This window comes from Equus caballus, chromosome X (genome assembly GCF_041296265.1).
Source record: "Equus caballus isolate H_3958 breed thoroughbred chromosome X, TB-T2T, whole genome shotgun sequence".
Taxonomy (NCBI): Eukaryota; Metazoa; Chordata; class Mammalia; order Perissodactyla; family Equidae; genus Equus; species Equus caballus.
Genome location: NC_091715.1, coordinates 116025995 through 116048007, shown reverse-complemented (window position 1 = coordinate 116048007; position 22013 = coordinate 116025995). Strand labels below are relative to the sequence as shown.

The window sequence follows — 22013 nt, the reverse complement described above, 5'->3', positions numbered from 1 at the left end:
TGTGGCTATCCAGTTGTCCCAGTGCCATTTATTGAAAGACTATTCTTTCCCCATTAAGTGGTCTTGGCACCCTTGTCAAAATTAATTAACCATATATGTATAGGTTTATTGTGGACTCTCAGTTCTATTCCGTTGATCTATATGTCTATCCTTATGCCAGTACCACCGTGTCTTGATTACTGTACCTTTGCGGTAAGTTTTGAAATCGGGAAGTGTGACTCCTCCAACTTTGTTCTTCTTTTTCAAGATTGCTTTTGCTGTTCTGGATTTGTAATTCCATGTGAATTTTCAGATCAGCTTGTCAGTTTCTGCAAAAAACCCAGCTGGAATTTTGATAGGAATTGTGTTGAAGCTGTAGATTCATTTGAGGAGTATTGCCGTCTTAATAATATTGTCTTCAATCTATGAACATGGGATGTTGTTCCATTTATTTAGGTGTTCTTTAATTTCTTTCAGCCGTGTTTTGTAGTTTTCAGTACACAAGTCTTGCACTTCTTTTGTTAAATTTATTCCTAAATATTTTATTCTTTTTGATGCTATTATAACTGGAATTGTTTACTTAGCTTTGTTTTTGGATTGTTCACATCTAGTGTATAGGACTACCATTAGTTTTCGTATATCGATCTTGTATCCTGCAGCCTTGCTAAACTCGTTTATTAGTTCTAATAGTTTGTGTGTGTGTGTGTGTGGATGCTTTAGGGTTACCAAATATAAGATCATGTCATCTGCAAATAGAGATGGTTTTACTTTTTCCCTTCTAATCTGAATGCCTTTTATTTCTTTTTCTTGCCTAATTACCCTAGCCAGAACTGTCAGTACAACGTTGAATAGAAGTGTTGAGAGTGAATATCCTTGTCTTGTTCCTGATCTTAGGGGGAAAGCTTTCAGTCTTTCACCATTAAGTATGACGTTAGTTTATGTCAGTTAGCAGATGTGGATTTTTCATAGATGTTCTTTATCAGGTAGAGGAAGTTCCTTCTATTCCTAGTATGTTGAAAGAGCTTTGAATTTTGTCAAAAGCTTCATTGCATCTATTGAGATGATCGTGTTTTTTTTCTCTTTTATTCTATGATATGGTGTATTGTATTGATTCAACTTTTTGAATGTTACACCAATCTTGCATTCCTGGGATAAATTCCACTTGGTCATGTTGTATAATCCTTTTTATATGCTGCTGGACTTGGTTTGCCAGGTTCTTTTTGAGGATTTTTGCCTGTGTATTCTTAAGCAATATTCATCTCGAGTCTGTTGTTGTTGTGATATCTTTGTCTGGTTTTGGTATCAGGGTAATGCTGGCCTCATAGGATGAGTTGGAATGTGTTCCTTCTTCTTTTGAAAAGTTTGTGAAGCATTAGTATTCATTCTTTGAACTTTTGCTAGAATTCACAGTGAAGCCACTGGTCCTGGGCTTCTCTTTGTGCAAAGTGTTTTGATTACTAATTTAATCTCTTTACTTGTTATAGACTATTCAGATTTTCTATTTCTTTTCCAGTGAGTTTTGGTAGTTTGTGTCATTCTGTCGTTCTAGGCATTTGTTTCATCTAGGTTATTTAATTTGTTGGTGTACAGTTGTTCATAGTATAATCTGATAATCATTTTTATGTCTATAAGATCGCTAGTACTCCCTTGATTTTCCAAGTCCTAATAACATTAGACAATTTGTAATTCTCTGAATATGAATATGCTGTGCTGTTTTGCCTTTGCACATGGTATTCCCTCTGCCTGAAATACCATTTTCAATCAGGACCGTTGGTTTGAACATCACCTCCTCATGAAGCCTTCCACGACTGCCTCAGACTGACTTGGTGCTTCCACCTCTGTGTTCCCATTACACCGTATACATTCATCCATTTAAGATCTTACCTCTGCGATTACAATTTTCCTCACTAAACTGAAATTCTTTTAAGAATTCATTCAGCCAACATTTATGGCATGTCTACTTTGTTTCCAGTACTTTGCTCAGCTCTGGGGATAGAGTGGTGAGACAGACAGGCGTGGTCTCTGCTGATCTCTGATCTCATGGACCTTACAGTCTACTGGGATGACAGAAAAATAAAGTAATTATGATTATGGAAAGTCGTATGAATGAAACAAAAGGCTCATAGAGAATCACATGAGAACCTCCTCGCAAAGGTGGTCAGGGAAGGCCTCTATGACTAGGTGATATTTGAACTGAGATCATGAAAGATGAGAATAGGACACCCTTGGCAAGGTGGTGAGAAGAGTATTCCAGGCAAAGAGAAGAGCGTGTGTGAAAGGCCAGAGGTGGGCAAGCACTAATGTGTTCAAAGAACGGAAGGATGACCCGTGTGGCTAGTGCGTGGTGAGGCAGGGAGGGGACGTGTGCGGTGAGGCGGGGGCCCAGTGCTGTGCTCAGTCAGTGCCGGGAAGGCCATGGTAAGGAGTTTGGATTTTACTCTAGCTGTGTTGGTAAGCCACTCTTGCCTCTGTTTAGAGAATGATTTGGAGTGAGAGAGTAGCAGAAGCAGATTCCAGAGTAAGCAATTAGAATTTTTATTTTAGATATGGATTTAGAGGGAGGGAGGCCTAAGGATCATACCCACAAACACGATTGATTTGGCCACAGGAAATCTAAAATTTTCACATGGTGAGAAAAGTCAAAGACAAACGTCAAACTAGGGAAGAAATATTTGCAAGGCCCCTTAACATTTGCAAGTCTCCTTAATAGAAAATAGACAACTCATTAGATAAAGAGTCTGAACTGACAGTTCACCAAAAAAGAAAATACAAATACCTATTAAATATATAAAAAGATACCTATCTTCACTCTTTAAAAAAAGAAGCGCAAGTTATGAGATCACATTTTTCGCGTGCCAAATTGGCAGTAATGCATTTTCATACCATACTGTGTTGTTGAGACCATAAGGAAACAAGAACTCTCATTGGCAGTGGGAGTGTAAATTGGTTCAAATTCTCTAGAGAGTGGTTTGGCGATATCTATCGGAATTTAAGTGGATACTTCTAGGAATTTATCCAACGGATAAAAGACATTTTGGTTCATCCATACAAAGGAATACGATGCAGCCCTTATGAAAAATGAAGCAACTCTTTGTGAATTGATTGGGAAAGATCATGCATATATATTTTAACCAAGGTACATTTTTAAGTGAACAAAAAAGTAGTATAAGTTATACTTCATTTGTCTAAATAGGAAAAGAAAAAAATATATCTTTTCTTTATATACCAGTAAGAATTCTTTGTATATACACCAGCTATCTCTGAGATGAACAGAAGAAGCCAGAAACAGTATTTGCCTCTGGGGAAGAGAAGTGGGTGGATGGAGGATGAGTGGGGAAGATAGTTACTTTTCATTTTATAGTCTTATGTATACTGTGTGCATATATCACTTATTAAAAAAGTGAAACAAACAAGGGGAGAGGAAGTGAGGAGACCAGTCAGAAAGTTGTCCAGGGACTGCTGTCGTAGTCCAGGGAAGAGATGCTGGTGGCCTGGGCCAAGATGGTGGCAGGAAGTGGAGAAAAGTAGACATGCTCAAGATCTTTTATTTTTTTTAAAGATTTTTTTTTCCTTTTTCTCCCAAAGCCCCCCAGTACATAGTTGTATATTTTTTAGTTGTGGGTCCTTCTAGTTGTGGCATGTCGGATGCCGCCCCAGCATGGCTTGATGAGCGGTACCATGTCCGTGCCCAGGATCTGAACCAGCAAAACCCCGGGCCGCCGAAGCGGAGCGTGGGAATTTAACCACTCAGCCACGGGGCCGGCCCCTAAAGATTTTTATTTTTTCTTTTTCTCCCCAAAGCCCCCCGGTACATAGTTGTATATGTTTCGTTGTGGGTCCTTCTAGTTGTGGCATGTGGGATGCCACCTCAGCATGGCCTGATGAGTGGTGCCATGTCCGTGCCCAGGATCCGAACCAGCGAAACCCTGGGCTGCCGAAGTGGAGCATGCAAACTTAGCCACTCGGCCACAGGGCTGGCCCCTGAAGATATTTTTTTAGAGATAAAACCCCCAGGATTTGCTGATGAAGTAGGTGTGGGAGATGAGGGAAAGAGAAGAATCAGGACGAGTCCCAGGTTTCCATTAAGCAACTGGAATGGTGGAAGAGTCTTTTTATCTCTGGGTAGCTTATCTAAGGTTGTGTGGGCTCTTGAGCTTGAATTCAACCTGTTCTGCTTCCTAACTCTTTGACCTTGGGCAAATCATGTAATAGCTTTGTACTTAGGAGCCATCATCTTTAAAATGAGAATGATAATCTGACCTACCTCACAGCGTTGTTGTAAGAATTAATCAGTTAATACATGTTCACTTTAGAACAGCTCCTGGCACATAATACAAGCTATACAAGTGCTTGCCACTGTTATTATTGTTGTTGATGTCATTGTTATTACTGTGACCATAACTACTGCTGCTCCTCCTGCTCTGTCAGGGAGGTGCCTGACCCATGTTAGGGGCTCAGTAAATGCTTATAGAAAGAAGGAATGCTTTAAAATTAATACATGTTCAAACTAATGAGTTAATCTATGAAATGAAAACCTTGAAAGGCCATTTTTAGCATTTGAAGAAAAGAGAGAATGAGGTTGGTGATTTATGAGATTTGTTCATATCTATTTTTTACCTTCTGTTTTCTGTGCAGGCCTGAAGGCATTGAACGACAGTACAGGAAAAAGTGTGCAAAGTAAGTATTAACAGTGTAGGTTTCTCCGAGCATAAGCAAGTAGAGGCAGAAATGTGTTAGGGAAAGAATTATTTGGATATGATTCTCTGTTATGTCTTTATTCTTATAATCTCAACTGCCTTCAAACTTCAACTACACAAATATCGATATGCTGCTCGAAGAGAATAGTGAACGTTACGTCTCTGACCAGCTGGCACCCAAAATGGTTTTTTTTAACATAGTATAATTTTTTAAATTGAGATGTAATTTAGATATAATAAAATTTGCCCTTCTTAACTGTACAATTTGATGAGTTTTGACAGAAGCATACAGTCATTCACACCAGCCCTCCCATGATACAGAACATTTCCAGTACCCCGTGTGTCCTTTGCAGTCTGTCCCCTTCCTCACCCCTGGCAATCGCTCATCTGCCTTCTGTCACTATGGCTTTGCCTTTCCTAAAATTTTATGTAAATCCTGCACTGTGTGCTCTGCTACATACAGTATGTATCTTTTACGTTCTTTTACGTCTGGTTTCTTAGCATAATGCTTTTGGGCTTCATCCAAGTTGTTATGTTTCTCAATTGTTTGTTCCTCTTTATTGCTGAGTAGTTGTCCATTGCGCCACAGTTTGTTGAACTGTGAACTGTGAAAGGCATTTGAGTTATTTCCGGTTTGGGCTGTTATACGGAAAGCTGCTGTGAACGTTCTAGTATAAATCTTGGTGGGAACTTGTGTTCTCTCTTGGAGTGGCATTGCTGGGTCGTCTGGTCCATGTAACCTAGCGTGATTTCATCCAGACCTCTTTATAAAGCCTATTATAGGACCACAGACCCAAGAAATTTAGTGTTGTTTAAAGCAATTTATATATATATATAATATATATTTTTATATATATTTCTAGCTTTAGGTTGTTAATAGTGAGACTATTAAGCTATAGTAAATTTAATCTTATTGATGTAACTACAGCTGTGTCTTAGCCCTCAGAAGACTCAGACTGGGAGAATTAAAGCAGGGAAATGGCTAAGAATGCATTTTAGTTCACAGCCACACTGGATTCATTCTGTTACTTTTATCGTATCTTATAGGTCTACTTCATTTAGCTGAAAACGATAGTAAAAATGACCAAGCAGAGAAACTATGGCGATTACCACAGGGTGTAGTTTGCTGACCCCCTGCAGCGGAGTCTTTACACTGCCTCTTGACACTGCCAAAACAAAACCAAACAAAACCCCCAAACCAGTTACCCAGACTTCTGGGAAGAACGGCAGCAGTTTTAAGTGGAAAGCAGGAGCCAGCATTTCTCAAACTTGCCTAACAGTAAGAATCACTTGGGGTGCTGAGGAAAAGGACGGATTATTCCCAGGCCTCACCTCCGAGATTTGCTGAGTCAGGGTCTTCTTAGGGAGGGACCTAGCAATCTGATCAGCAATTTCAACAAGCACCCTCAGTGATTCTTATCAAGTAATTTTGGGAAACACTGGGAAGAGCTAATCATCCGTTTGTGCCACAAACACAAAGATGCCCAGAGCCCGAGCACGCTTTGCGAGTCACTGTTTTGGGGATTTGGAGTCTGAGGCCTCCCGGAGACTGAGTCTGCTGTTTGCAGGTGTGGACTGCCACTCTTCTACCAGTCCCAGCCGAAGAATGCTCCCGTGACCTTCATTGTGGATGGAGCAGTAGTCAAGTTTGGCCAGGGTTTTGGGAAAACAAATATATATACTCAGAAACAAGAGCCTCCTAAGAAGGTAATTATCATCGAAGGAGACAGACTGGTTAACATAGCTACAGATTTAGCCTGAAATTTTTAAGTAGGATTATAGTGCATGAGAAACTGCCCTTTATGCACGCATTCTTCCTTAAGAGAATGCCATTTTGTGTATAAGCAGATGTTACAGAATCGTAACATCTATTATGTGTTCTTTTTTCTTTCCTACAGCTGTCCTATGAGTAAAGCTAGAAATTGTATGGTTTTGGGGCTGGCCCCGTGGCCGAGTGGTTAAGTTCGCACGCTTCTCTTTGGCGGCCCAGGGTTTTTGTTGGTTTGGATCTTGGGTGCGGACCTAGCACTGCTCATCAGGCCATGCTGTGGCAGTGTCCCACATAGCAGCACTAGAAAGACCTACAGCTAGAATATACAACTATGTACTGGGGGGCTTTTGGGAGAAGAAGGAAAAAAAAAGATTTACAACAGATGTTAGCTCAGAACCAATCTTGAAAAAAAAAAAAAGAAATTGTATGGTTTTTATTCACATTTATTTCCTTTGAAATTTCTTTTTTTTCCAGCATGACCAATTAAAAAGAATGAATCAGGCTAATTTTTAAATATACTTTAAAAACTCTTGATGACAAATGTTAGAAAAATATAATGCAAATAAAAACATTGGCATTTTTAGATATGCCAGCCTGTCTCAAAGAGGGGATGTCCCTTCCAACAGCCCCTCCCCACCCCCCGACACCCGGGCAAGTGCATTCACGTCCCCCCAGCACACGCACCCCCACGACTCCCAGAGCCTCTTGTGCTGAACTAGTCTGATTCCTCTTCCTGCGACTCCAGGTGATGATGACCAAACGGACTAAAGATATGGGCAAGTTCAGCTCTGTCACTGTGTCTACTATCGATGAAGAGGAAGAGGAGATCGAGGCTGTAAGTGCTTCTGCTCTCAAGGGGATTGGATTGGGGGGTGGCAAAAGGAAAGGGCACTGTAGAACTGAGCATCTGAGTAGCAGAATAATGAGAAACTTTGCTCGCAGGCCTTGCTCTTGCTCTGCTAGTAAGAAACTCTGTGACACGGGGCTAGTTCCTGTTTCCCTGGATCTCAGGGACAACTGTAAAATGAGGACCAGGGAGTTGGACTAGATCCGTGATTTTTTTCATACTGTTTTTCCAGATGCCTTAGGGAGCAAATCCCTCACCCCTCTTCAGGTTAAAAACTACTGGACTCGACGATTTCAGGTCCCTTCCAGTCCAGCTCTGATGGTTTGTGAGTCTGTCCTTAGCACTAGCAGCAATTACCTTTATGGTACTTCACGATAATGATGTCTACAGAGAGGTGTTATCTGTTATTTTAAAAATGGTTTCGGTTGGAACCTGAACTCTCCTGGATTATTGAAAAGCTGAAGAATTGAATGGGAACAGAGGCCTGCCGTTTTAGTAATAATTTCATAGTTGAGTTGTATAAATTGCCACTTAAGGTCTGTTGTTATTCAGTGGTGAGACTGCTGGTTTAAGGACACTTTTTTTTCCCCTCAGAGGGAAGTTGCTGACTCGTATGCACAGAACGCCAAAGTTATTGAAAAACAGCTGGAGCGCAAAGGCATGAGCAAAAGGCGGCTGCAAGAGCTGGTGAGTGGCCTGGGGTGGCAAGGTGCGGGGCTTGACTATTTGGATTTCTTGGTCTGAAAGACCCGCCGGCCGTCTGGAAAATCCTGTGGGAGTTCTGTCGGGGGTTACTGTTGTAGTTTGCTGCCAGGCATCTAACCCTGGGCTGTGACTGTTGTTATACCCTGCTCCGGAGTAGTGCTCATAGGATGTGGGCCCTAAATTATAGTACTTGTTTAGCTAGTCCTAACTAGAATCATATTTAAATCTGCTACTTGTGGTCCAAGATCAGGAGTTAAAGATTCGGATTCATGGACACTGTCCCAGGAGGTGATGGCGTACGATAGTGCTACATTGGCAGGACCAGGACTGGGGCTGGTCATTGCCTCTTAAAGCACTGGTACCACCACCAATTTCTGCGTTATTCATGGGCTCATCGTAGAGTCTGCACATCTGTATATGATGGTGCCTGCATTTTTGTTTTCTTGATGATAATTTACTTAGGATATTTCTTGAATATCAGACATCACTGCCTTGGTGCCTCATCAAAAGGGATACCAGTCTATTCTGGTGACTGTGGAGGACTTTTCCCTGACAGAGGTGGTGGGTCTGGGGAGCTGCTTTACCCTGCCATAGTGGTCTAGAGCCGTGCTTATCAAATTTTCTGAGATGAAGGACCAGTGCTTTCTTTTTTCTTTAAATTTCCTATTTGTCAAGAACAGATTTGTAATTTATAAAATGCAGTAAAAATGAATTTGCCTCAATTCTTCTTATTAAATTATTTAATTGTTACTCTGTCAAATTGCTATAAAAATTCCTAAAAGCTTACTCTCAATTTTTGTGCATATCTTGCATAGTCCACAGAACTTGGAATAGCACTGTTCTAGAACAGTGTTTACTTCCTATTCTGCCAGACTAGGATACTGGTGTCTCACGATGTTGAGTCCCTTGGCCCGTCAGGGGTCTTGGGGCCGCAGAATCGCCTTAGGCCACAGCCTTGTGTATTTACCCCGTTTTGCCGTACAGATAATGTCATTTTCTGTGTGTGCCATAACATCGGAAAGATTGGAAAGCAGTGGCTAGAGATTCATAACGATTTTAGAGCCACTATTCTAGTTTGTATACTAAATAAGCATTAAGGGATAGTGTTTGGACAGTTAGAATAAAGAAGGAAAATGAGAATTTTGTGTCATGTATTGGAACATATACTTTTCTTCCTCTCCAGGCTGAACTGGAAGCCAAAAAAGCGAAAATGAAGGGGACCTTGATTGACAACCAGTTCAAATGATCAGGACCTTTCTCGGAATCCAGACTGGAGGCAAGCATTTAGATCAGGAGGAAAAGTAACTTTTTTCTTGACTACATGGACTGGTTCCTACCTTTATGTCCCAGCAGAAGGCTTTACGTTGCTTCCCATTGATTTTTCTACATTCAGTGAGGTCTTTGAGTCCATCTGACCTGCTTTCTAGAGGTGGATTTTTCTAAATCTTTCTGCATATAGGTCTTCTGTACTATTTTTTGTCCATTTGATGTAAACTTCTTCAGCTGTGTATAAACCCTATGAATAGGTCAGTGCTTGAGTATCTCTAGTTTCTAAAGTAGCTTTTCTTATTCCTTTTTCAAAGTTAATAAAATGTTTAAAGATTTTTGAAAAAAATATTATGATGTGTCACAGAAAAAAAGCACCCTGAATTATATTTAAAGTTACAGCAAGTCAGATCCTTTTAAGTGACTCTGTCTTTATTCTTAGACTACCAGGTATTGGCTATGGTTTGAATCTCTCTACAGTCAGAGAAAATCCATAAAAAGCCAGAATCTGCATAAAGCTTCCTTTACTTCAAATATTAAAGCTATAGGTGAGCCAGTAAGATAGCTCAGTTCTGAATGAAAATGGGGTCTCAATAAGCAACCCAAGGGAGCTGTCATCCTGTCAGGCAGCTAAGAGTGCTGCTTCCATGTGTGGGTGCATGGGGGGGACATCATAGAGTAAGAAATGAGACTGAGATAAAAGTGTCTGTTGGGTATCTGTTATTCACATTTGCTACTTGTGGAGGAGTGTTATATATAAATATTTGAGTGCCATGCTGCGTCAGTGAGATCAGTATGGAGTGTTTGCATCCATGTTTTTATCTGTCCAGCTGTGTGACAAGGTATTGGGGCAGAAAGGATGTTTTAACCTCCTTGTATTATATACAGTGGGTTGTACTTATTAGGTGCCCAAGGCGTGTATGTGAGGTGCTGTTGTGAAATAGCAGCATGTTTTTCTTGGCTTTTTTCCTGATTTCCTTATTTGGAAGGAAAAGTAGGTTGGAGTTGGGGTAGATGTGAGCTAGTGAGAACTGGAAGAAAGAGGGGTGGGGGTCCTGGGAAAGCCTGGGGTGGGACTGTGTTACCATCTTCCCGGTTATTCTCCTGCATCCCATGAGGTCTTTGCAACTGAGTCTTCCTCTCCACCTCGTTTTCTCTCCTCCTTCAGAGAGAGAATTTGGCATCATGTGGGTAACCAACCATAACCTCCTCATGATTCCTTGACCTCAACTCCAAACAAGGGCCTTCACAAACTTCACTCCACTTTAGCCACAAACTCCCCTGACCACAGCCTGGATGTTGTCTCCACCACCTCTGAAACCCAATATTCTATTCTCTGACCACAACCTCCTATCAAAGCTACTTTCATACACTCACTTCCACTAAACCTGTTTTGTTTTTAGATTTGAAGGGTGATTATTTTATTAGTGGTAATAATAAAAAATAGTAGTATTGATAATGATAATTATACTAGTTACTTTTTATTGAGTACTTACTGTGTGTCAGGTGCCATGAGAAGCACTTTACAGGTGTTATCTTACTCTAAACAAGACGATAATCCTATAAAATAGGTTTACCTATTATCATTCTCATTTGACAAATGACTACTCCGAGACTGAGAGTTTCATAAATTTCCCAAGATCCCATAGCCAGTAAGTGATAAAGCCAGAAATCTGACTGTAGAATTATGCTGAACTGCTTCTCCTGTGGGATTTTTGAAAATATATTATTGAGAACAGACCACAATTTCATTTTGAGAAACCAAATAAAGCGCAATGTAAAGACACTTGCCTAGAGGACCCGCTGTAGCAAATGTATGGTTATTTGTCTGCATATTTTCTGAAATATCTGTCCTTAGACGCTATTCCTGAACCATTTCAACATCTGGTTCAAATTATGCATTTTGCTTCATCGTTAAGACTGCAAATCATTATGTCATTAGCACCAAGCAAGCATATACTCTTCGTTATGTTTTATTCTTTTGCTGAAATAGTTATTAAACTAACATGACATAGCGTCTCTATTCTCTGTATTTACTTACAGTATTTTAGCCACAAGTACAGTGTTTTAATGTTAGTAGAAAGAGGCGTATTGAAATTTTGGAGAGTCTTATTCTATTTTTTGATGGTTTTTGCAAATTATCAACTGTGATAAAATAGCAAAATGTTTCCACTGTAATAATTGGTGATATTTGGAATTGTCATTATTAAGACAAATTAAAAAGCTTTTTAAAAACTAGCTTGTGTTGACCATTCTAGGAGCCTTACCACTGTGGACTACTTCCTTTCCTTATGGAAAAATCTTCCCTTTTTCATTTCTCTGATGTGTTATTCTGCTGCTTCTTCACCTGCCTCCTCCTCTTTTGCGCTCAGTTTCAGCAAAGTACAGTCCATTACACTTGAGCTTTTAATATTCTATATTCCTCCAGGAAAACAAAAAGCATCACTTACGCTACGGTAAGCTAACCCTGTTTTAAATGTCGTGGAGCCTTGATCCTCCGTTTTCTCCCAGTGTTGGGGTTCTACCACCATCTCTCTTCCTTTTGACTCAAGCTGACCCTGTGATTGATGGTCTGAATTCCTCTCACCAGCACCTTTAACTCTTCCTACCTTGATTTTTCTATAAACTTTAAAAAAATCTTTTCAATAATTCATATTTATAGAAAAGTTCCAAAGATGGTACAGAGAGTTCCTATATGCGCTTCGCTCTGGTTCCTGTAATGTTAACATCTTATGTAATGCTGTGGGCTGAACAGTGGCCCCCTCCAAAATTCCTGTGTGGAAGCCCTAACCCCCAATGTAGTGGTATCGGGAGACGGGCCTTGGGGGGTAATTAGGTTTAGATAAGGTCGTGAGGGTGGGACCCTCATAATGGGATAGTGCCCTTGTAAGAAGAGACCAGAGAGCTTGCACTTTCTCTTTCTTTCCCTCCATCATGTGGAGGTACAGCAAGAAGGTGGCCATCTGCAAGCCAGGAAGAGAGCTCTCACCAGGAACCGAATCAGCCAGCACTTTGATTTTAGACTTCCTAGTCTCTGGAACTGTGAGAAATAAATGTCTACTGTTTAAGCCACCCAGTATATGGTATTTTGTTTTAGCAGCCATAGCAGACTAAAATCTGTATAAAAGCGGAGGACATTGGTCAAAACTAAGAAATTAACATTGGTACAATAACATTAAACTACAGGCTTCATTTGGATGTCACCATTTTTTCCACTAGGTCCTCTTTCTGCTCCAGGATCCTGCATTGCCTTCAGCTGTCACGTCTCTTTAGTCTCCTTTGATCTATGACAGTTTCTCAGTAGTATCTTATGCTTTTAATTTGCATTTCCCTAATGACAGATGATGTTGAACATATTTTTCTTCTTTTTTTATTATGGTAAAAAAACACATAACATAAAATTTACCATCTTAGCCATTTTTAAATGCACAGTTCAGTAGTGTTAAGTATGTTCACAGTGTTGTGAAACAGATCTCTGGAACTTTTTCACCTTGTAAGTCTGAAACTCTATACCCATTAAACAACAACTGCCCCTTTCACCCTCGCTCCAGCCCCTGGTAACCACCATTCTCCTTTGTTTCTGTGGATTTTACTACTTTAGATACCTCATATAAGAGGAATCATACAGTATTTGTGTTTTTGTGTCTGGCTTATTTCACTTAGAATAATGTTCTCAAGGTTCATCCGTGTTGTAGCATGTGACAGAATTTCTTTCTTTTTTAGGGCTGAATAATATTCCATTGTATGGATATATCACAGTTTGTTTATCCATTCATCTGTCAGTGGATATTCAGGTTGCTTCCACCTCTTGGCTGTTGTGAACATGAGAGTATGAATATCTCTTTAAGGTCCTGCTTTTAACTCTTTGGAGTGTATACCTGGAAATGGGATTGCCGGATCACATGGTCATTCTATGTTGAATCTTTTGAGGAACCACCATACTGTTTTCCACAGCAGCTGCACCATTTTGCATTCCCATCAGTAATGTACAGGGCTCCAGTTTCTCCACACCCTCATCAAATGCTTCCTATTCTTTTTTTTTTTTTATAGTAGGCATCCTAATAGATATGAGGTGATATTTCGTGGTTTTGATTTGCATCTCTCTAAGATTAGTGATGTTGAGCAACTTTTCATATGCTTGTTGGCCATTTGTATATTATCTTTGGAGAAGCGTCTATTGGAGAAGAGTCCTTTGCCCATTTTTTAATTGGCTTATTTGATTTTGTTGTTGTGAACATATTTTTGCTTGCTAATTTTCAACCTGTATATCTTCCTTGGTGAAGGGTCTGTTCAGATCTTTTGCCCATTTTTAAACTGGGTTTTTGTTTATTGTTGAGTTTTTTTTTTTTTTTTTTGAGGAAGATTAGCCCTGAGCTAACTATTGCCAATCTTCCTCTTTTTGCTGAGGAAGACTGGCCCTGAGCTAACATCCGTGCCCATGTTCCTCTACTTTATATGTGGGACACCTGCCACAGCATGGCTTTTGCCAAGCGGTGCCATGTCTGTACCTGGGATCTGAACCAGCAAACCCTGGGCCGCCAAGAAGTGGAATGTGCGCACTTAACTGCTGTGCCACTGGGCCAGCTCCTATTGTTGAGTTTTAACAGCTCTTTATATAGTCTAAATATATCTTTTATCAGATACGTGATTTGCAACATCTCCCAGTCTGTGGATTGTCTTTTCATTCTCTTAATAGTGTAGTGCCTTTCATGACCCAGGGCCATGCAGGTTTTCTTTTAGAAGTTTCATATTTTATATTTAGCTCTATGATCCATTCTGAATTAACTTTTGTATAAGGTGTGAGGCATGTGTTGAGGTTCATTTTTTTGTGTACAGATGTCCAGTTTTTCCAGCACCATTTGTTGAAAAGACTTTCCTTTCTCCATTCAGTTGCCTTTGTACCTTTGTCAAAAATCAGTTGACTATATTTTTGGACTTTCTCTTCTGTACATTGTCTATCCTTGCACCAAGACCACACTATCTTGATTTGATTATTGTAGCTTCATAGTAAGTCTTGAAATCAGGTAGTATGATTCTTCTAACTTGGCTCTTTTTTTTTTTTTTAAAGATTTTATTTTTTCCTTTTTCTCCCCAAAGCCCCCCAGTACATAGTTGTATATTCTTGGTTGTGGGTCCTTCTAGTTGTGGCATATGGGACGCTGCCTCAGCGTGGTTTGATGAGCAGTGCCATGTCCGCGCCCAGGATTTGAACCAACGAAACACTGGGCCGCCTACAGCAGAGCACGCGAACTTAACCACTCGACCACGGGGCCAGCCCCTAACTTGGCTCTTTTTTTAGAATTGTTTTGGTTATTCTAGTTCCTTTGCCTTTCCATATAAATTTTAGAATCAACTTCTGTTGGTATCTCCAAAATTCTTGCTGAGATTTTAATTGGAATTGTGTAAAATCTAAAGGTCAAGTTGGAGAGAATTGACATCTTAATGATATTGCATCTTTCAACTCATGAAATGGTAGATCTCTCCATTTATTTAGATCTTTGATTTCTCTCATCAGTGTTTTGTAGTTTTTCATGTACAGATCCTGCAAATATTTTGCTTAAATTTATACCTAAGTACTTCATTTTTTTCTGGTGCTATTGTAAACATTATCTTCTTTTAAACAAGGAAAATAATCTCAGAGTATATTTGCAAACTCACTAGGCCTATTCTGATATGAACTCCGGCTGAAATTCCGTTCATCTCTGATCTCATGCCCTGAGCCCCCAGTCTGACTTGTCTCACAGTGGCATTCTGGCTCCCCAGAGCCAGTGCCTGAGTATTGCTTTTTTTTTGGTTGACAGTAACTCTGGTAAATAGCTGCAAGACTTTTTGGGCCATAAAGAAACTTCATATTACATACTTGGCAATGTTAAGGAGACGCATTATCTCTTGGTTCAAAGGTCTCTAGGTAAACCAGTCCGGAATTGCAGCAGGTCTGGGAAGTGGGTGGAGAGGCAACAACACTTCATTAAAGTGATGACGATTACAGTTAGGTGTACACAGGCCAGACCTATAGTTCTTTTGAAAAAAATTTTTACACAAATCTGTAGGATAATAGCCTTCTGCCCAAATATTTTAAGCCACTGCCAATGATTCCTAATTATCAAATTTTTTTTTAAGATTTTATTTTTCCTTTTTTCTCCCCAAAGCCCCCCACTACATAGTTGTGTATTTTTTAGTTGTGGGTCCTTCTAGTTGTGGCATGTGGGACGCCGCCTCAGCATGGCCTGGTGAGCAGTGCCATGTCCGCGCCCAGGATCCAAACCGGTGAAACCCTGAGCCGCCGAAGTGGAGCACACAAACTTAACCACTGGGCCATGGGGCTGGCCCTCAAACATTTTGATTAACACTCTGGACTTGATTTCTATTACAGCAACCATGCTTAATTGAAAAAATAAATAGATAAATCCTACTTCCTTTTAATATCATCACATTTGCCGTGCAAGCTCGCAATTTAGAATCAGTCCTACAGTCTGCTTTCTCTGATCTTTTACTGAAATAGATGAGTGTCCATATCTTATAAATGAATGGAGTTTGACATGAATTTATGGTTCCAATATCAGATGGGTTCTCACTACAGCTAGTCAGTCCTTCTGTTATGTATTTTGGGTCAGCAACTCTCCTGTTTCCCTCAGGAACAGTTTAGAGCCTTTACCACTTTCCCAAACCTCTCCGCCTGCAAGCCCTCTCTCTCAGCAGATAACTGCCCTCCCCCACTGAGCACCAAGAACATAGGGGCATGCTTAGTTGCATCTGCTCCCATCCTTTTCTCTTTTTAGTCTCAGAGGAAGAGGTGGCATTCTTCCTGCTTAAGGCTAATCCACAAGCTTTTATTCATTCAACTGATACATATTAGGTATCTATTATGTGGTAGATAATGCCCTAAGAGCTGGGGACATAGTGGAGAACAAAGCAGCTGCCATTCTGGGGATGGGGTGACAGACAAACAAGTGAAAAGAACATGACCAGTTAAAATAGTGTGATTTGATAGAGAATGATGGGTGGTCAGGGATGGACTCTGAGGAGGAGCCATTTCAGTCATTTAAGACCTGAAGGATGAGAATGAGTCAGCCAGGTAAAGATTGGAGGAAAGCATTCCAGATCGTGGCAATAAAATAGACAAGGGCCCTATGAAGGGGTAGGCTTAGCATGTTGGAGGAACGGAAAGAAGGCCAATGTGACTAGATTGTATTGAGCAAGAGAGAATGAACAAGCCTCAAGAGGTGAGGTCAGAAGAGTGAGCAGAAGCCAGACCATGTATGGCCTTGCAGGTCCAAATAAGGATTTTGGATCATTAAAGTACAGTGGGAAGTTATTGGAGACTTTTAAGCAGAGGAGAATGATTTATGTTTTAAAATCATTCTCGCTGCTCCATGGAGAACGGCTTGTTGGGAGGCAAGAATGGAAGCAGGGAGACCAGTTAGGAGATGTTGCAGTAGTCCGGGTGAGAGATGAGAGTGGCTGGACCGGGGCAGTAAAGGAAGAGTTGGAGAAAGTAAAGGGAGATGTGTTTTGGAGGTTTTATTATTAGGACTAGCTGATAGATTGGCTGTGGGAAGTGAGGGCAAGAGGGAAATCAAGGACAACTTCTCAATTTGTGACTAGAATAACTGAGTGAATTGAAGTGCTATTTACCGAGATGGGGAGGAACAGCTTTTGGGGGAAAGCCAAGTGCTCTGTTTTGGACAGGTTATGTTTGAAATGCCTATTGGCTATCAAAGTGGAGATGTCAGGTAGATAGTTGGATAGGTAGTCTGGAGCTCAATGGGGAAGGTCCAGCTAGAGAGATAAATTGGGGAGTTTTCAGTATATAGTTGTTATTCAAAGCCATGAGACAGGATGAGATTCCCAAATATGTAAGTGTAAATAACAAAGAGGACAGGTCCAAGGATTGAATCCTGGGGCACTCCATCATTTAATCGTCAAGAGATGAGGAGAAATCAGCAAAGACGATTGAGTAGAAATGGCTGGTAAGGTTGGAAGAAAACAGTGAAATATCCTGAAAGCTAAGAGAAGTGAATGTTTTGTATCAGTGGCCAATTAGAAAACAGAAACCACGTTCAGAATTTTAAACAGAAAGAATTTAACATGAGGCATTGGTTACTCAGGTGAGAGCTGTTCTCAGGAAGAGCTGAGAAACCAAAGAGAGGATGGTTACCCAGAAATTTAGCAACAGCAGGAAGCTGCTTCTCCTCTAGGGATTCTGGCTGTTTCACCTCTGCTGGAGGTAAAAGTAGAAGTTTTATTGGAGGTAAAACTTGGGCCCCTGACCCAAGTCCAGGATCAGGGACCACCTAGCAAAAGCAGGAAGGCTGGCCCGGCAGGAGCTTGGTCCATGGAGGGAGGGCCTATCCAGTGGGAGCCATAGAGGAGACACGGCCACTGCTAGAGATGACACTCAAAACAGTGGGAAAGGAAGGGGAATACCCTGGCTTCTCCTGCTGTCTAGTCTTCAGCCAATGATTCCCATTGGCCAAACCTATCAGGAAGTCAGAGAGGAAAGCTGCCTGGGAAATGTAGTTGTCTGCTCTACACAGCAGAGCAGAAAAAGAGGAGGAATGGCTCCGAGGGCAAATAGGCAAATGAGCAACACATTTAAGTGAGATGAGGACTTTAGAAATGACTATTGCATTTAGCAATGTGGAAGTCTTTGGTGACCTTGACAAGAGCAGTTCAATAGAGTGGTGTGAGCAAAAGCCTGACAGGAGTGAGTTCGAGAGAAAATGGGAGAAGAGGAATTGGAAGCAGTGAATACAGACAACTTTTCTTTTTGGAGTTTTACTGTAAAAGGAAAGGAGAGAAATGAAGTGGTATGGGGGGTGGGAAGTAAGATTGACAGTAGGTATTTTCAAGGTGGGAGAAATAACGGCATATTTGAACACTGATGGGGAAAAAGCCAAGAAAGAGGGAAGAATTGGTAATGCAGGAGAGAGAGGAGGATTACTGGAGCAATGTACTTGAGTAGGCAGGAAAGGATGAGATCTGGTGCAGAAGTGGTACAGTAATAGGATTTGTAGAAAGTCAGTCATAGAATCTTCATCATTCAAGTTTGGAAAAGACCTTAAAAATCATATGCTCTAACTTCTCATATGCAGGAATTCCCTGTGCAGCCTCCCAGACACATATTGGTCCAGCCTTTGCTTGAAAGTCTCCAGTGATGGTAAACTTACAATTTTCCAAAGCAGCCATTTCCATTTTAAGACAGGTATAATTGTTAAAAAATTTTTCCTTTTCAGAACAACCAGATGCAATTAGTGCCTTCTTCAGGATTGGGTTATGATTTGGACAAACCAACTATAAGGGTCATTTTGGGGTCAGTTGGGAAAATATAAACATGGTATTAGACAAGATGAAAATTTATTAAAATGGTAGAGATTGTTCACTGAAAAAAGCAGTTTGCAGAATAGTATGTATAGTGATTTCATTTGGTGATTATATATATGTACACACACACATACAAACACACACAGAGATCTGAAAGGATATGCATTAAGATATTAACAGTGATGATCTCTAGGCAACGAGAATGTGGCATTGAGTTCTAGCAGAACTTCAATGAACAGATAGTTCTTAAACTGTTTTAAAGAATAGAAAAAGATAACTTCCTCCCTAATTCTTTATGTGAAAATAGGATAACTGATGCCAAACCTGGCAGTGATAGCAGGAAACAGAAATATATGGACCAATTTCACTTACAAATATAGACATAAAAATCCTGAATATAGATGTAAAAGTTCTAAATCAAATATTAGTGAATAGAATCCAGATGAAATTCTAGGGGCATTTTCATTAATGTCAGGAACAAGACTAGGATGCTTGCCATCGTGACTGTTACTCAATATTATTCTGGAAGTTCTACCTTACTGAATAAAATAAGAAAATTGAGAGGTATAAATATTTAAAAGAAAATGAAAAAATTATTGCTTTCATTAGGCTCTTTTGGGATGTTAGGAACAGACTCAAGTTATCTTAAGTGATAGAGATTTATTGTAAGGATACACATGGGAATTAGGAATAGAAGAAAATTCTTAATTATGATAAAAGATATCTATTAAAAAATCCTATAGCAAGTATCATACTTAAAAGCTTGCCTGCTAAAATTGGAAATGAGATAAGGATTCCCTCTATTACCATTGTATTGGAAATCCTAGCAAGTGCAATAAGAGAAGATAAAGAAAAATTTTAAAGATTTGGAAAGGAAGAAATAACACTGTCATTATTTGTGGAAAACACAATTGTGTACATAGGATATCCAAAATAATTGAAGGATAAACATTTTAATTGAAAAATGAATTTAGAAAGGTTGCTGGGGGCCGGCTCAGTGGTGCAGCAGTTAATTGCGCACATTCCGCTTCGGTGGCCCAGGGTTCTCCGGTTTGGATCCCGGTTGCAGATGTGGCACCACTTGGCAAGCCATGCTGTGGTAGACATCCCACATATAAAGTAGAGGAAGATGGGCATGGATGTTAGCTCAGGGCCAGCCTTCATCAGCAAAAAGAGGAGGACTGGCAGTAGTTAGCTCAGGGCTAATCTTCCTCAAACAACAACAACAAAAATAACTAAATGATTCCCAATACCAACAGCAATGGATTTCAAAGAATAAATAAATTTTAAAAAAAGGTTGCTGGACATGTGATCAATATTGAAAATCAATTGTATTTCTGTATATAAACAACAAGCAGTTGGAAACAAAATGTATAACTATTAAGTCATTGCAATAGTATAAAAATACCTAGAGATAAATCTAGGAAAACATGTGCAAGGCCTTTATGTAGAAAACTATAAAATATTATTGAGACATTTAAACCTAAATAAATGGAGTGGTATACTATGTTCATGGATTGGAAGACTCAATAGCTTTAAGGTGTCAATTCTTCACAAACTGATTTATAGATTCAATGAGACCACAATAAAAATCCCAACAGTCGTGTCTGTGTGGGGAGACGACCAGCTAATTTAAGTTATATAGAAATGAAAAAGTCCAAGAGTAGTTAAGGCATTCTTGAAGAACTAGGTGGGAAGACTTGTTCTACTAGATATTGTCTTATTATATAATGAGAGTAATTAAAACAATGTGATATTGGCCCAATGATAGACAAATAGACCAATGAAACAGAACAGAGAGTCCAGAAACAGATGCACACAGGTGTAACAGACATACAACAAAGGTGCCATTGCTCTTCAGTGGGGAAAGGATTTTTTTTTCAATAAACTTTGGTAGGACAAAAATCAATTCCAGGTAAATCATAGCTCTAAATGTGCAAGGTAAAATAATAAAACTTCTAGAAAAAATAATATAGCAAAGTATTTTTATTATTTTTGGGAAGTGAAAGGCCTTTTAATCAAAACACAAAAGCACTACCATAAAAGAAAAGATGGATACATTTGACTACATTAAAATTAAGAGCTTCTGTTCATCAAAAGACACTAATAAGAGAATGAAAAAGCAAGCCACAGAGTGGGCAAAGATATTTATAATACTGAAAATTATAAAGCTCATATCCAAAATATCTACAGAACTACAAATCATCTTTTAGATAACAGGGGCTTTCACTTTGGATTCTGTGGGGACAGTGCAGGCCATAGGACTCAGACACGAGGATCCCAAAAGGAGGGCAGGGTCACTTAATTCTTTTTGCCTCTGAAGGTAGAGCCAGTATGCAGGACAGAGATGGGAAAGTGGGATTTTGAAAGAGAATTTGCTGTCTAATGACCCTAATTGAAAGTTTTTTCTCTCAGAAGGACCAGAGGGAACAGGTAGCCACAGCCCATCGTGGCCTCAATCATAGTATCTCAAAGGTCAAGTGAGTGAAATACATACTCTCTGGAGGTAGAAGGATGGACTGTGTAAAGGTCAATTCGTAATCTCAGTTTGCTCCTGCCAGCTCAGCCCTAATCCCAGACTGAGGAGGAGGGGGAGATTCAAGGAAGCACCAGCCTGTCCTCCCAGGCGGCCAGTGGTTGGGGGTGGAGTGGAGAATCCAATCACGAAAATCCACTCATGCCTTTGGAATGGAGCTGGAGAGAGAGTGAGTTACTAAAAGACGCTCCTGTGGGGCCTCCCTCTCCTTCCCTCATGAGTCCCAGCAGGATTTGGAGGGCGTCCAGGCTGTGGAACTGGTTTGGTTCCCTTGCTTCAAGGCACCAGACACAATCTCCACTACTTATTCATTCATTCTGGCCTCAACTTCTACTATGATCCCCCTCAGCTCCCTCTCATCCAGCCACAGTGGTCTCCTCCCTGGCCCTCAAACACACCAGGCACATTCCTGCCCTGAGGCCTTTGCATTTGCTGTTCCCTCTGCCTGGAACACTCTTCCCTCAGGTATCTCCATGGCCTGCTCCCTCGTGTGCTTCAGGTCTTGCCTTAAATGTCATTTTCTCAGAGAGATCTTGGCTGTCCCTTCTGTCTTAAATTGCATCACCTCCTTGTATTTCCTATCCTCCTTCCTTGCTTCAGTTTTCCCCTGAGACCCTATATATTTTTGTTGCTCATTTGTTTATTGTCTGGCACTCCCACTGTAATGTAAGCTCAGTGAGGACAGGAATTTTCTTTTTGGTCACTCTTGTATCCCAGAGCCTAGCAGAGTTCCTGGTAACATAGTAGATACTCAATAAATATTGGTTGACTGAATTAATTAAATAAACATTTACTGAGTACTGACTAGGTGCCAGCCCGTGCTGGGCGCTGAGGGTATGATGGAGAAAGACACAGGCCTAGGTCTTGCCCTCAGGGAGCTTGCAGGGA

General features: G+C 40.3%; 2 protein-coding genes across 5 annotated transcripts in view; one reads left to right on the top strand and one right to left on the bottom strand.

Annotated features, from left to right (window-relative positions):
* The window catches only part of UBE2A (ubiquitin conjugating enzyme E2 A), an 81038-nt gene that overhangs the window by 29293 nt on the left and 29732 nt on the right, over window positions 1-22013 (bottom strand). The window lies entirely within an intron of this gene.
* Window positions 1-22013, top strand: part of STEEP1 (STING1 ER exit protein 1) — a 55220-nt gene that overhangs the window by 10594 nt on the left and 22613 nt on the right. For 3 of the 4 annotated variants that reach the window (XR_011435026.1, XM_001914739.6, XM_070258299.1), the window contains 5 exons: window positions 4615-4656; window positions 6245-6383; window positions 7193-7282; window positions 7889-7981; window positions 9183-9275. Coding sequence is in view for 3 of the 4 variants with exons in the window: in XM_001914739.6 (XP_001914774.1) it covers window positions 4615-4656; window positions 6245-6383; window positions 7193-7282; window positions 7889-7981; window positions 9183-9245 (427 nt within the window). In the remaining variant the exon portion in view is untranslated. Of the gene's footprint in view, window positions 1-4614; window positions 4657-6244; window positions 6384-7192; window positions 7283-7888; window positions 7982-9182; window positions 11504-22013 lie in introns of those variants that run through there. The other variant, XM_014729133.3, reaches the window with a different exon arrangement.